Source organism: Kogia breviceps, chromosome 2 (assembly GCF_026419965.1).
Source record: "Kogia breviceps isolate mKogBre1 chromosome 2, mKogBre1 haplotype 1, whole genome shotgun sequence".
In the NCBI taxonomy this organism is placed as follows: domain Eukaryota; kingdom Metazoa; phylum Chordata; class Mammalia; order Artiodactyla; family Physeteridae; genus Kogia; species Kogia breviceps.
In genome coordinates, this window is record NC_081311.1 from 104,446,133 (window position 1) to 104,460,432 (window position 14,300).

The 14,300-nt window shown below is 42.4% G+C and overlaps 1 protein-coding gene and 1 non-coding gene across 2 annotated transcripts in view; both read right to left on the minus strand.

Moving 5' to 3' along the window:
* EPB41L5 (erythrocyte membrane protein band 4.1 like 5) overlaps window positions 1-14,300 on the minus strand; it is a 157,685-nt gene that overhangs the window by 39,038 nt on the left and 104,347 nt on the right. The window contains exons 17-18 of the mRNA XM_067025897.1: window positions 6,393-6,544; window positions 4,129-4,226 (exon numbers count right to left, since the gene is read on the minus strand). Coding sequence (XP_066881998.1) covers window positions 4,129-4,226; window positions 6,393-6,544 — 250 coding nt within the window. The remainder of the gene's footprint in view (window positions 1-4,128; window positions 4,227-6,392; window positions 6,545-14,300) is intronic.
* LOC131751744 (U4 spliceosomal RNA) lies at window positions 13,249-13,389 on the minus strand. The gene has a single exon (XR_009334304.1). It is a non-coding gene; the product is annotated as a U4 spliceosomal RNA (small nuclear RNA).

Genomic DNA, 14,300 nt, shown 5'->3' on the forward strand with positions numbered 1-14,300 from the left:
ATTTGTAAAAGTATCACTTCTATTTACTACTTACATACTACGCGACAGCTCACAGACCCCTGGACAAGGGTGGCCTTTGCGCAGCTCATGTCTGAAGATCCCCCAAAGGGAAGTCACACTCATGACCACACCTTCTGTGTCCAAACTGAGGGTAGAGGGAAAGAAAGTAACCACTTACAGAACCAAACTATCAATAAAACGTTTGGAGTCACTTGTGTCAGGGACAAAATGGAGACGGTCAACACCGGCACACAAAGGACACTTAACCTAACCTTGCAGAATGTACAGCTCTTCCTCAGAGGTCAGCAGAAGACCCCAGCCAAGCCCCGCACACCAAGGCCGTCCAAGCCAGCTCTGTGCTTCCTGTTCCCCTAACTCAGCCACTCTGATCCAAATAAGAAAGAAGACCGCTAGGCAACCAAGCAGCCGAAGAAAACAAAAAACTTCTGCGTTTCTCCCATAAATCCCCTATTCATCTGTCAGCAACTTGGAACTTACTGCTGCCATAGTCTTGCGTTTCCAGGCTTGCAGGTCAAAATCCTTGCAATAAGTTCATTTTTTTGCTTTGTTTTATTCAGAGTGCAGGTTTTGGGTTTTGCTATACTTTTTGGTTATACCCTCTTAAGGTGTGGATACAAAGGAAATCAAAAGCATGAAAACGACAAAGATTATTCCAAATCTTGTGTGGTAGCAACGTGCCGCTAGACTACATGCCCAACAACAAGAGGAGGACAGCCTGCAGGCCGAGCCTGGCCCGATGGGAACGCGGCCACCCCCAGGCCAGTGGCTGCTCTCCTGCCATGGCGAGCACAACGGCAGGGACTGTACGGCGGCCTCGACTAAACTATTTACTGACCCTCTAATGAAACAGGCTGCCAACCTGTGGTCAAGAGAGCAATCATCGTGCCTGACGTTTAATCCTTTCCCTAAAAAGATAAGTGTTTAAAGACCACGCCTTCACTGTCCCCGACCCCACTAACAAACGCAGGTTAGGTTTTGCTACTTTAAGCATTTTGTGAAATTTTCTGACCAAGGGACAAGAAAAAAATGATTCTTGAAATGAAATTTGAAGATAAAGAAAATTCTGGAACTGTCTCAATTAATGAAGAAGAAGGTAACTCAAAAACCTATACATCTTGACACAGCATAAGCCCTAAAGGACTGCCAACACGAGGTCAGGCAGACACTGTGAACACGCTTCCAACATGAGGAGGCCCCAAGCAAGGGGAGAACCCCCACAGTGACACTGAGAGCCAACTGTGTCTGCATCCCCAGGTGGAAAGAACGCTCGCTTCATGCCACCACCAACATATCCAAAGAGCTGATTAAGTTAGTCTTAGCCTGAGGAACTTCCCACGCTGGGGAATGTGCTGCTTCCTAAGGCATCCTGTTCAATGCGCACATACGTTAGGACGTGTTTCCTACACCGAGGTGAACTCTGCATAACTCTATCTTTCTCACTGACCCTGACTCTTCGCTGAGGCTACTAAAACCAAGCTGCTTTATTTCCTGTGTCACATCACACACAGCTCTTCAGATAATCCTGAGATCACTGACCCTCCGCTGTAACTGTGTCTCAAGACCCCTCACCATACTCTTTTCTCAAACCCCTTTCGTTTGCCTAAGTTACTTTTCCCTCTCTCACTTTTTCATCCTGTGGTTGGATCCCCTTTCAAGCCCTTTCAGTTAATACAACAGAGACGTTTCAGCAGCCACACTTCATACTCCATTTAGATTCTCAAACATTTTTTACACATGCTTGTTACACTCTACCTCCCGACCCTAATCCTACATTTGTGTCAGACTTGTCATAATATATATTCTTAAATCCAAACCATCATTCCAGCCTGTCAAAGTCTCCGTGGATCCTGATTTTTGTCTTTCAAACTGTACTTCCCAGCTGTTAACAACTGAAAATTCCATTAGCATAGGAGATCTGTGATATTTCTATGGGTGAGACAGGTCTAAGTTTCGGGAGGGCCAATATTTTGTCATTCTGTGGATTCCCCACAATACTTATTATTTTACATCTTATAAAAAGTAAACAATGAACAGGTTTGTAGGACTGAATAACAGTGTACGGGTTCTCAAGTGACCTTATCAATCCTGGGTGATGCAGGTCCGACGGGAGAAGGAGAGCTCTCTAAAGTGGGTTCTCAAGACACGAGCTTGCAGTGCACTCTGCTTTCAGTAGTGCTAGTCCCAGCCTCACGATTCTGTGTGGCTGGCTTAGAGCTTCTCAGTTACCCAATTCTTCGAGCTAATCATCCACAACTGACACTCTGTTTTAGAACAATGTATTTTATTTACAATAGGCTTTTCGTCCTAAAATTACTTTACTCGGTAAAGCTGATATTAAGATTAATTTGCATTCCTTAAGCAAACATTAACTGTTGATGGCAGAGGTAGGGAAATCAGAGTGGATTAAAAGTGAGCCATATAAATAAAACATGAATCAACTTGAGAACGAAAATGTTGCTGCCATGATTATCAGCAAAGGAGGCTGCAGCCATCAAGCCACCACATTACAGCCGCCCGACAGTGAGCCCCGCGGGGACCCAGGACTGAAACAAAAGGGCTGCCCGCTGTCAAGTCCATCCTGCAGTCAGCCACTGCAGCCCCCTCCCCAACACGGTGCACCCTGAGGGGACTCAGGATGCAAAAGCACAGGATCTTGGCCCCAGAGAGCTGAGGTACGTATCAGAGGAATGATTTCAGTGAGCCCAGACTCTTGCATCTTCTCATATATAGAAAAGCACTAAATTCCTTAACGTGAGATGCCTGGTTTTCTTTTATTATCAGTCATCTTTTGATGTTCCCACTACCTGGTCTTTGTTGCAAAAACTCCTACAGATCCTTCCCCGCCTCTTTGGAGGCGTCTCTCAGAGCTATCTCAGATGCTGTGTCCCAGGCTCAAAGTACTAAGAAAGTCCACCAAATAACACATATCTCCCGTTGTGCTTTTTTTTCCATTGACAAACTTATACACAGCACTAGCTGAAGAGTTATTAACTAGTCTGATATCCCTTATTTATTAGTACAGTACTGAATTCTGTCCTGTTATTCCTGCCTGGCACCTGAGTAAGCCCTCACTAAGTATTCGCTATTATTTTCCTAGCTATGCGAGCCCTAAAACACACCTTGATGGCGTACCGCCCTTCACCTAACCCACTCTCTTACTCCCTGTCGCATCTTAAACCCACATTTGTACTCCTTTTCCCAAGGCTTCAAAACGAATTTAACAGACCCTCTGGTTGAGAGGCTCAGCTGCATTACAGCAAAGAGCACAGGGAGTTCAGTTCTGCAAAAGAATCAAGCAGCTACTCAACGAGCTCCTGGTGCGACAATCACCCTCTGCTCCGCACCTTCACAGCCCAGCCAGGGCTCACCTGCTTCCTTCTTCTTCAGGATCACTCCAGGCCTCCACTAAATTTTTGTCAAATTAATCGCCAACCATCTAAATAAGCTTTCAATGAACCCTTCTGTCTCTGACCCCGCATTCCTCGACCTTACAGAGACAGTGGGAAGAAATGACAACATGAAGGAAACAGACCAGCATAACTGAAAAATACTGAGGGGTCAAAAAAAAGGAAAGACTTTCTGAAATGGACTCAGCTTTTAAAAGGCATTTCTAAGAAACAACATAACAGAAGGCAAAAAGAAAAAGACTCGGCTTGCAAAGGACAGTCTTCACAACGACTGCGTGAGAAAGCAGAGCGCCGCCCTGTGCTCCATCCTGGCCTCTGAAGAGCCCCAGCTAGTCAGTCATCCGGGGTGAGAGGGCGCCGCGAGTCAGATGTTCCCCTTTCCTCTTTAGAGCCCCACCAGAACGAAACCCATTCAACAGGGAAGGCTGGCCCGAATAAAAATAAAGGTGTGATAACCATATCACTTTTGGCGGTGTTTCCAAAGAACCTGAGATGACCTTACAGGTCTTAACGTTGATGGCCACGTTGCCTCCTGCACATCCACAAATTTCACCTGTTGAAATGGTAAAACAGGCTTATAAGTGTTCAGCACAGACAGATTTCCCAGTGGAAGAAAAGAAAAAGTGTTGGCTTTCGATGAAGATGATTTCTCAGAGGTGTGGAGCCATGGGACAGGCAAACCAAGGAGGGCCCTGAATACCTGGCTGCCGACGTTAACGTCCCCCGTGGGATGACCAGCCGGCAAAGGACTGCTTGCCACTTCAAGGTGTTTGAGCTTCTCTGAGGCGTCTTTTAATGCTGAAAAAAAAGAGGGGAAACAGCCGCTTAGTCTGCCAGGCTGTCACAGCCGTGTAAGGGTGAGGACTTAGGCTTCCTCCACACCCCTCGACATCAGTTACCATCAATTATGGGTAATAACCCAGATCACTACGGAACAGATGTTCTTTCTATCACCAAGAAACTCTCCATTAATCAGATTCAGAGCTAACCTAAACAGGAACATCACCCCGTATCCGCTCTGCCGGATGTGGCATCCCCATGGCATGTGCGGCTACGAGAGCTCACAGCCATGAGTAGAGGAAAAGGCACAGAGCACCCGTGACACGGCCTTCCTTCCTAGGCACAAGCCAAGCTCCCCCTGCAAGCCTCAGCACTTGGCTGTTGCTTTCCTTGGCCCCGACTCCACGCAGCCTACAACTAAACTTCCGTGGAGCAAACTGCTGAAGGACACACCTTTATTCACTCGCTGACCCAACATTTACAAACTGCTGAAGGAAGGACACACCTTTATTCACTCGCTGACCCAACATTTACAAACTGCTGAAGGAAGGACACACGTTTATTCACTCGCTGACCCAACGTGTTACATGTTGGTGACGTCAGCTGTGATGAAGGACAAACATTGTATCTTCGCTGCAAAACACACGGCAGACAAAACCCTCCAACCACTGAAAGACAAGCTAGCTTTAAACGAGTTCTATTTAACAACTTTTAGTTGTATTAATCTTATTTTGCAGGGACCAATTTGGTAGGAGTTTGAATTTTTACATTGTCCACTTGACAAAGAAGCTGTTGAATGCCTAATAATTTCTATATAATCAGGTAGAAGAAGGGAGGGAAAAACTATGAAATCATTTGCTTTTGGTCAAAGGGACCTTCCAAAAGTGTCCATCAGTTTATTCTGTACATCTTTCCCTCGGCTACACATTAGAATAAGATGTGGAATTTTTAAGAAATACTGATTCCCAGAGCTGACCCTAGAACAATGATATCGGATTTCTGAATGTAGTTTTCTGGCATTGGTAGTTTTTAAAATTCTCCAGGTGATTTTTAAAAAAGATAAATTTACTTATTTATTTTTGGCTGCATTGGGTCTTCGTTTCTGTGTGCGGGGGCTACTCTTTGTTGCAGTGCGCGGGCTTCTCACTGCGGTGGCTTCTCTTGCTCCGGAGCACCAGCTCCAGGTGTGTGGGCTTCAGTAGTTGTGGAGCGTGGGCTCAGTAGTTGTGGCTCGCGGGCTCTAGAGCGCAGGCTCAGTAGTTGTGGCACACGGGCTTAGTTGTTCCACAGCATGTGGGATCTTCCTGGAACCTGAGTCTCCTGCATTGGCAGGCGGATTCTTAACCACTGCGTCACCAGGGAAGCCCCAGAACAAATTTTTAATGCCAGTTCCCAGCAGTGCTTCAGCATGTTCTATGAAGCAGAAGCACTGTGCGACGTTTCATTAAGCTTCTTTCTGAATTAAATGCTATTGCTGTATTCTACACTCCTCAGAGACAACAGCATACTCACTGGCAATTCCCAATACGTTGTTTAAAGAGAGTGTCTTAATTTTAGCAACAGAAATCAAAATTGGCAAGAGCCACATAAACATAAGCTGCTTTTAAATGAACACACACTGAGATTCAACAGAAAGCTCCTGTTTAAAGACAGTTTATGCTTTAATATCAAATCAAACTCACAAGTATATAGAAATTTTCAATGTGCAATTTACTGTTTCCTTTTAACCTTTTAAAAAGTTAAGGAAAGCAGCATTCTTCCTGGATTATTTATCTTTGTGGGTCTGGGCAACAAAAGCCCTCATTAATAACAAAATACTATCTGTGAACTAATGGAATGTCCAAATATTCATTCAATCTTTCGCCCTAGATCTCTAAGGAAACTTTTTACTCTTAATTTTCACTCAAGAAACAAAGTAAAAAGCAAATTTGAAAATTCAAAAACATTTAAGAACTTCTAAATGATACAAATGTTTAATGGTCTCAATTATGTGATCTTAAATATTTCAATGGACCCTTAAGCCAAAAAGGCAAGAAGGCATAACTATTCTACAGTAACATTTCAAATCCAACCACTGTATAAAATATTCTTAGAGCAACTGCCTTAAACAGCTCATTTCAAAGGCGGGCAGACTAGGGCGATGCCGGTGACGTTACGCAGAACTTGTAGTTACTCCTCGCTCACCTTCCAGCCCCTCCAAGCCAGCCTGCCTGGCGGCTGTGCTCCCTTCACCTGGGGCTTGGGACATGGCCACGGTGTCAGGTGCCCCAACTACATCATCAACGGCTGTTTCCAGTAAGTCTGGATGATCTAGCAAATCAATCTTCAGAGGCAAGCTATAAAGGTAACAGAAAACTTAATTAAACCAAGAAGTTTATCAGGAAAAGAATTTTAAATTCTTTTTAATTCCAGCAAAAATCTCTGCTGGAAAAATAATTCATTTAATAGTTTGGATCCCAAGTAGTTTATTCATCTGTCAAAACCCTCTGGGCAGATTCTCTTCCATCCAAGATGGAGTAAAAGGAACTGAATTTAGCTTCCCAACTGAAATAACCTAAGGGGAAAAGAAACAATTTTCAAGACGTAAGACCTCAAAGAACAGAAGGCAGTGATCCTGAGCTCTGGAAAACAAATGAGGAGCTCTGTGCTTCACCTGAGGGAGTCCCCGGGCCGGGGTGCAGAGAGAGTGCAGTGCGGCAGAGCACAGAGGCCTCCCTTGGCTGACGGCGCAGGGAGACCAAGGCAGCCGGAGTTCACAGCACAGGACACCAGACAGAAGAGAGCAGCCCCGCAAGGAGAGAATCCTACAGGTGTGCAGAGGCCCCCCGCAAGTATGCAGGAAAGCACTGATCAGGGAACGTGTGTAAGGAAACTCCCTGAGGCTGGGAAAGAACGAGTGGCACTCGCACCGGGTCACAGTGTCCCTTCCGCAGACAGCATGTAAAAACACCTAACTCAAGGGCATTTAGTATTAGGAAGGTCCTGCCTCTGCAGCAGAGAATAATTAACCCAGACTGACCACGGCCACAAACCCACTTAACACATAACAAAAGACCTGAAAGGATCAAACTGCTTCCAAGTAACTTAACTGCATCCCAAGACAAAGCTCAAGAAGACTGAGAGGAACACAAAATGATCTGGCATCCAACAAAGTAAATTTCACATGTCAGGCACCCAGTCAAAGATTACCAGGAATGTAAGAAGGCAGAAAAAGACATCTCATATTAAAGAGAATAATCAGTCAACAGAAACTGACACAGATACTAAAATTAGCAGAGAAAGACACATAGTTATTGTTAACTGTATTCCATATCCTCAAAACTTAAGAAGAAATTAGAAGATACAAAAAAGACCCAAACCAAACTTCTAGAGATGGAAACCACAATATCTTAGATGAAAACTATACTGGATGAGATGGACAGCAGATTAGATTTTAGAAAAGAGACTGACCTTAATGGCATAGCAACAGAAATGACCCAAAATAAAAGACACAGGGAAAAAGGAAATCTGCCAAATTTAAAGAATGTCAGTTATTCTTTGTGGGACAACTTCAAGCAACCTACTGTATGAATAACTGGAGTCCCACAGTGGGGGTGGGACAGAACAAATATCTGAAGAAAACAATGGCTGATGTGTTCAAATCCGATGAAACCTATAAACCCACAGATCCGTAAGGCCAGACATTATCAAACTCTTAAAGGAAAACACAGGCAGAACACTCTATGACATAAATCACAGCAAGATCCTTTTTGACCCACCTCCTAGAGAAACGGAAATAAAAACAAAAATAAACAAATGGGATCTAATAAAACTTAAAAGCTTTTGCACAGCAAAGGATACCATAAACAAGACCAAAAGACAACTGCTCAGAATGGGAGAAAATAGTTGCAAATGAAGCAACTGACAAAGGATTAATCTCCAAAATTTATAAGCAACTCATGCAGCTCAATAACAAAAAAACAAACAACCCAATCCAAAAATGGGCAGAAGACCTAAATAGACATTTCTGCAAAGAAGATATACAGATTGCCAACAAACACATGAAAGAATGCTCAACATCATTAATCATTAGAGAAATGCAAATCAAAACTACAATGAGATATCATCTCATACCAGTCAGAATGGCCATCATCAGAAAATCTAGAAATAATAAATGCTGGAGAGAGTGTGGAGAAAAGGGAACACTCTTGCACTGCTGGTGGGAATGTAAATTGATACAGCCACTATGGAGAACAGTATGGAGGTTCCTTAAAAAACTACAAATAGAACTACCATATGACCCAGCAATCCCACTACTGGGCATATACCCTGAGAAAACCATAATTCAAAAAGAGTCATGTACCAAAATGTTCATTGCAGCTCTATTTACAATAGACAGGACATGGAAGCAACCTAAGTGTCCATCGACAGATGAATGGATAAAGAAGATGTGGCATATATATACAATGGAATATTACTCAGCCATAAAAAGGAACGAAATTGAGTTATTTGTAGTGAGGTGGATGGACCTGGAGTCTGTCATACAGAGTGAAGTAAGTCAGAAGGAGAAAAACAAATACTGTATGCTAACACATATATATGGAATCTAAGGAAAAAAAATGTCATGAAGAGCCTAGGGGTAGGACAGGAATAAAACAAAGACCTACTAGCGCATGGACTTGAGGATATGGGGAGGGGGAAGGGTAAGCTGTGACGAAGTGAGAGAGTGGCAGGGACATATACACACTATCAAATGTAAATTAGATAGCTAGTGGGAAGCAGCTGCATAGCACAGGGAGATCAGCTCTGTGCATTGTGACCACCTAGAGGGGTGGGACAGGGAGGGTGGGAGGGAGGGAGATGCAAGAGGGAAGAGATATGGGAACATATGTATATGTATAACTGATTCACTTTGTTGTAAAGCAGAAACTAACACACCATTGTAAAGCAATTATACTACAATAAAGATGTTAAAAAAATAAAGTCTATTTTGTCTGAGAAAAAAAACCCCACAGATCCAAGAATTTCAGGAAACCCTAAACACAAGAAACATGAAGAAAACTACACCAAAGCATATCATAACCACACTGCTTAAAGCCAATGATGAAAAGAAAAACTTAAAAGCAGCCAAAACATTATATGTTCAAAGGAGTAAGATAAGGATGACAGCAAGCCAAAGCAATCTTTTATTTTATTTTTTTATTATTAACCTATTTTATACATAATTAGTGTATACATGTCAATCCCAATCTCTCAATTCCTCCCATCCCCACCCACCCACCCCACTTTCCCCCCTTGGTGTCCGTAAGGTCAAAGCAATCTTGAGAAAGAAAAATGAAGCTGGAAGAATCAGGCTCCCTGGCTTCAGACTATACTACGAAGATAGCTTTGTAATGAACAAAGTCATTAAAACAGCATGGTACTGGCATAAAAATAGAAATATAGATCAAGGGAACAGGAATAGAAAGCCTAGAAATAAACCCTATGGTCAATTAATCTAAAACAAAGGAGGCAAGAGTACACAATGGTGGAAAGACAGTTTCTTCAACAAATAGTGCTGGGAAAACTGGACAACTACATGTACAAAACTGAAATTAGATCATTCTTTAACACCATACACAAAAATAAGCTTCAAGTGGATTAAAGACCTAAATGTGAGGCCGGACACTATAAAACTCCTAGAGGAAAACATAGGCAGAACACTCTCTGACATAAATCGCAGCAATATCTTTTTTGATCTGTCTCCCAGTGATGGAAATAAAAACAAAAATAAACAAATGGAACCTAATTAAACTCAAAGCTTTTGCACAGCAAAGGAAACCATAAACAAAATGAAAAGATAACCCACAGGTTGGGAGAAAATATTTGCAAACGATGTGACCCAAAAGGGATTAGTCTCCAAAATTTACAAACATCTTGAGGCTTAATATCATCAAAAAAAACCAACCCAATCAAAAAATGGGCAGAAGACCTAAATAGACACTTCTCCAAAGAAGACATACAGATAGCCAAGAGGCACATGAAAAGATGGTCAACATCTCTAATTATTAGAGAAATGCAAATCAAAACTACAATGAGGTATCACCTCACACCAGTCAAAATGGCTATCATCAAAAAATCCACAAACAGGGCTTCCCTGGTGGCGCAGTGGTTGAGAATCCGCCTGCCGATGCAGGAGACACGGGTTCGTGCCCTGGTCCGGGAAGGTCCCACATGCCACGGAGCAACTAAGCCCGTGAGCTATGGCCGCTGAGCCTGTGCGTCCGGAGCCTGTGCTCCGCAACGGGAGAGGCCACAGCAGTGAGAGGCCCGCATACCGCAAAAAAAAAAAAAAAAAAAAAAAAAAAAAAATCCACAAACAATATAAACGCTGGAGAGGGTGTGGAGAAAAGGGAACCCTCTTGCACTGCTGGTGGCAATGTAAATTGATACAGCCACTATGGAGAACAGTATGGAGGTTCCTTAAAAAACTAAAAACAGAACTACCATACGACCCAGCAATCCCACTCCTGGGAATATATCCAGAAAAAAACGTGGTCTGAAAGGATACATGCACCCCAATGTTCACTCCAGCACTGTTTACAACAGCCAATAAATACATGGAAGAAACCTAAATATCCATCAGCAGAGGAGTGGATAAAGAAGATGTGGTCCATATATACAATGGAATATTACTCAACCATTAAAAAGAATGAAATAATGCCATTTGCAGTAACATGGATGGACCTAGAGATAGTCATACTGAGTGAAATAAGTCAGACAGAGAAAGAGAAATATCGTATGATATCCCTTATATGCAGAATCTAAAAAGAAATGATACAAATGAACTTATTTACAAAACCAGAAAGAGACTCACAGATTTGGAGAATAAAGGGGGGTTACCAGGGGCAAAGGATAGGGGGAAGAGAGAGTTAGGGAGTTTGGGATTGACGTGTACACACTGCTATATTTAAAATGGATAACCAACAAGGACCCACTGTATAGCACAGGGAACTCTGCTCAATGTTATGTGGTAGCCTGGATGGAAGGGGAGTTTGGGGGGAGAATGGATACATGTATATATATGTATGGCTGAGTTGCTTGCTGTGCACCTGAAACTATCACAACATTGTTAATCAGCTATATTCCAATATAAAATAAAAAGTTTAAAAAAGAAAAAAGGATGACAGCAAATTTCTTATCAGAAATAATGCAAACTAGAGGACAGTGGAGGAGTATCTTAAAAGCGCTGAAAGAAAAAAGCATATCAATCCAAATTTTATATCCAGCCAAAAAGCTTTCAAAAATAAAGGAAAACCTATGTATATACCAAATAAAAGTGAAAACAAACATCCACACAAAAATGTATACACAAATGTTCATGGCACCATTATTCATAATAGCCAAAAATATGGAAACAACCCAAATGCCCATCAACTGAGGAATGGATAAATAAAATGTGGTATATCCACAGAGTGGCATAATAATCAGCAATAAAAGGAGTGAAGTACTGATACATGCTAGCACCCTTGAAAACATAATGCTAAGGGGATAAAGCCAGATACAAAATACCACATATTGTACGAGTCCATCTGTATGAAATGTCCAGAATAGGCAAATCCACAGACACAGAAAGTAGATCTGTGGTCGCCAGGGGCTGGAGAAGAAAGGGGACTGACTTCTGTGGTGTAAGGTCTGAAGTTAAGATTCAACAGCATGGGCTGCCTGGACATCCCTGAACCTCATGGGGCCCCAAAGGCCCAACCATGAGTTTCCCAGCTCTCACCAGATATGCCCTCCCAGCGAAAAAGGTTCCCCTCAACTGTACCAGCCACATTCTACCATGTTCCTAACCCCACAAGCTTCACTTCTCTGCCAGCCTGTGAAACTGTTCAGATGAGCCAATCACGTCCCCTCATGGGAACCAGCGTGGCTCATTCTCATGTCCCTATAAAGCTGGTCTCCCAAAGTCCACGTTTGTCCACTCTGCTCCCAAGTGCGACATGTACAAGGCCCCGCTGTTGTGGGGCTTCCTCCTCCCCTGAGCCACGAGTACGTGTCTAGTAAACTGCTGTCTGTCTCATGTGTCCAGGGCTGGGCGCTGTGTGTTTGGCCATCCTGTAGTATTTAGGGTGGGGGACCTCTTCCTCACCAAAAGTGTGAACAGGTGAGGAGCAGAACAACTAATAATGGGGACGGGGTTCTGTGGGGGAGGGGCAAAACTATTCTAAAGTAGAACTGTAATAAAGGTGGCACAATTCTACCAATGTGCTAAAACGCTGAATTGTCCACTTTGAATATGTAAATGGTATGGTATGTGAATTATATCTTAATGAAGAAAAAAAGAAAGACATATAAAAGGAACTCATGACCAAAAGACCAGCACTAAAAAATTGCTAAAGGAAGACCTACAGGCAGAAGTAATAACAACGTATTGTGGGGTATAAAACACAGATGGAGGGCTTCCCTGGTGGCACAGTGGTTGAGAGTCCGCCTGCCAATGCAGGGGACACAGGTTCGTGCCCTGGTCCTGGAAGATCCCACATGCCGCGGAGCGGCTTGGCCCGTGAGCCACGGCTGCTGAGCCTGCACGTCTGGAGCCTGTGCTCCGCAACAGGAGAGGCCACAACAGTGAGAGGCCCGCGTACCACAAAAAAAAAAAAAAAAAAAAAAAAAAAACCAACCCCACACAGATGGAAGTAAAATGCGTGACAAATGATAGTACAAAGCCTGGGAGAGGAGAAATGGAAGTACACTACTGTAAAGTTCTTATACGACACATGAAATGGTATAATATCCCATGAAAGCAGACTGTGGTAAGTGAAAGTTGTACAGGCTAAAGTAACAATTAAAGTGAAAGAAAAAAAACCAAACAAACCCAAAGAGTTATAGCTAAGGAGTAAGAAGAGGATATAAATGGAATTCTTTTAAAAACACCTGATTAATGAAAAGAAAGAGAGGAAGATGGGAACAAGAAACATATGGGACAAACAGGAAACAAACAGCAGGATGATAGACACAATCATATCAATAATCATATTAAAAGGAAGTAGTATAAACATACCATTAAAAAAAAATTCAGTCTCTGTAGAGACTGTCAAAAATTGCCAATGCTGCTGTATTTCAAATCATCATGGCAGGGTATTCGGAAGAGTTCTCAATTAGCAATAATCATACCTCGGATAAACCTCATTGGCTATAATACTGCCAACTGTGCAAAGCTGAAACATACCAATTTTCAGATGCAGAGACTGTTAGTTAAGATTTAAAAAGCAAAACCCAATTATGTGCTGCATACATGAAGCACAATTTAAATATAAAAAAGCAAATTAACAAAGATTAAAAATAAAAATAGAAAAAGATATACCATGCTAACACTAGTCAAAAGAAAGCTACAATGAATATACTAATACCAAAGTAGAGTTCAGAGCAAAGAATAGTACTTAAAATGAAGATGATCATTTCGTAAGGATAAGAGGGTCAGTTAATCAAGAGAATATAACATTCCTAAATATTTATGAAATTAATGACAGCGCTTCAAAATACATGAAGCCCAAACTGAAAGAACTACAAAGAGTAATAGATCAATTGTGGTTGGAGATTTCAATACCCTTCTTTCAATAAGTGCTAGAACAGAAAATCAGCAAGGGTACAGTAGATTTGAACAGCACTAACCACCAACTTTACCTAATTGACATTCAGAGAATACTCCATCAAAACATCAAAACACATGTACTTCTCAAGTGCATACAGAATAATCACTCAGACAGACAATATTCTGGGCCGTAAAACAAGAGTCAATAAATTCAAAAGGACTCAAATCATACAAAGTATGTGTGTTCTTTGAGCAGAACATAATTAAATTAGAAATCCAAAACAGAAAGTTCCTTGGAAAATCCCCAAATATTTGGAAACTACATAATGCACCTCTAAATAACCCATGGATCAAAAATGATATGAGGGACTTCCCCAGTGGTGCGGTGGTTAAGAATCCACCTGCCAATGCAGGGGACATGGGTTCGATCCCTGGTCTAGGAAGATCCCACATGCCATGGAGCAACTAAGCCCACGTGCCACAACTACTGAGTCTGTGCACCACAACTACTGAGCCCGAGTGCCACAACTACTGAAGCC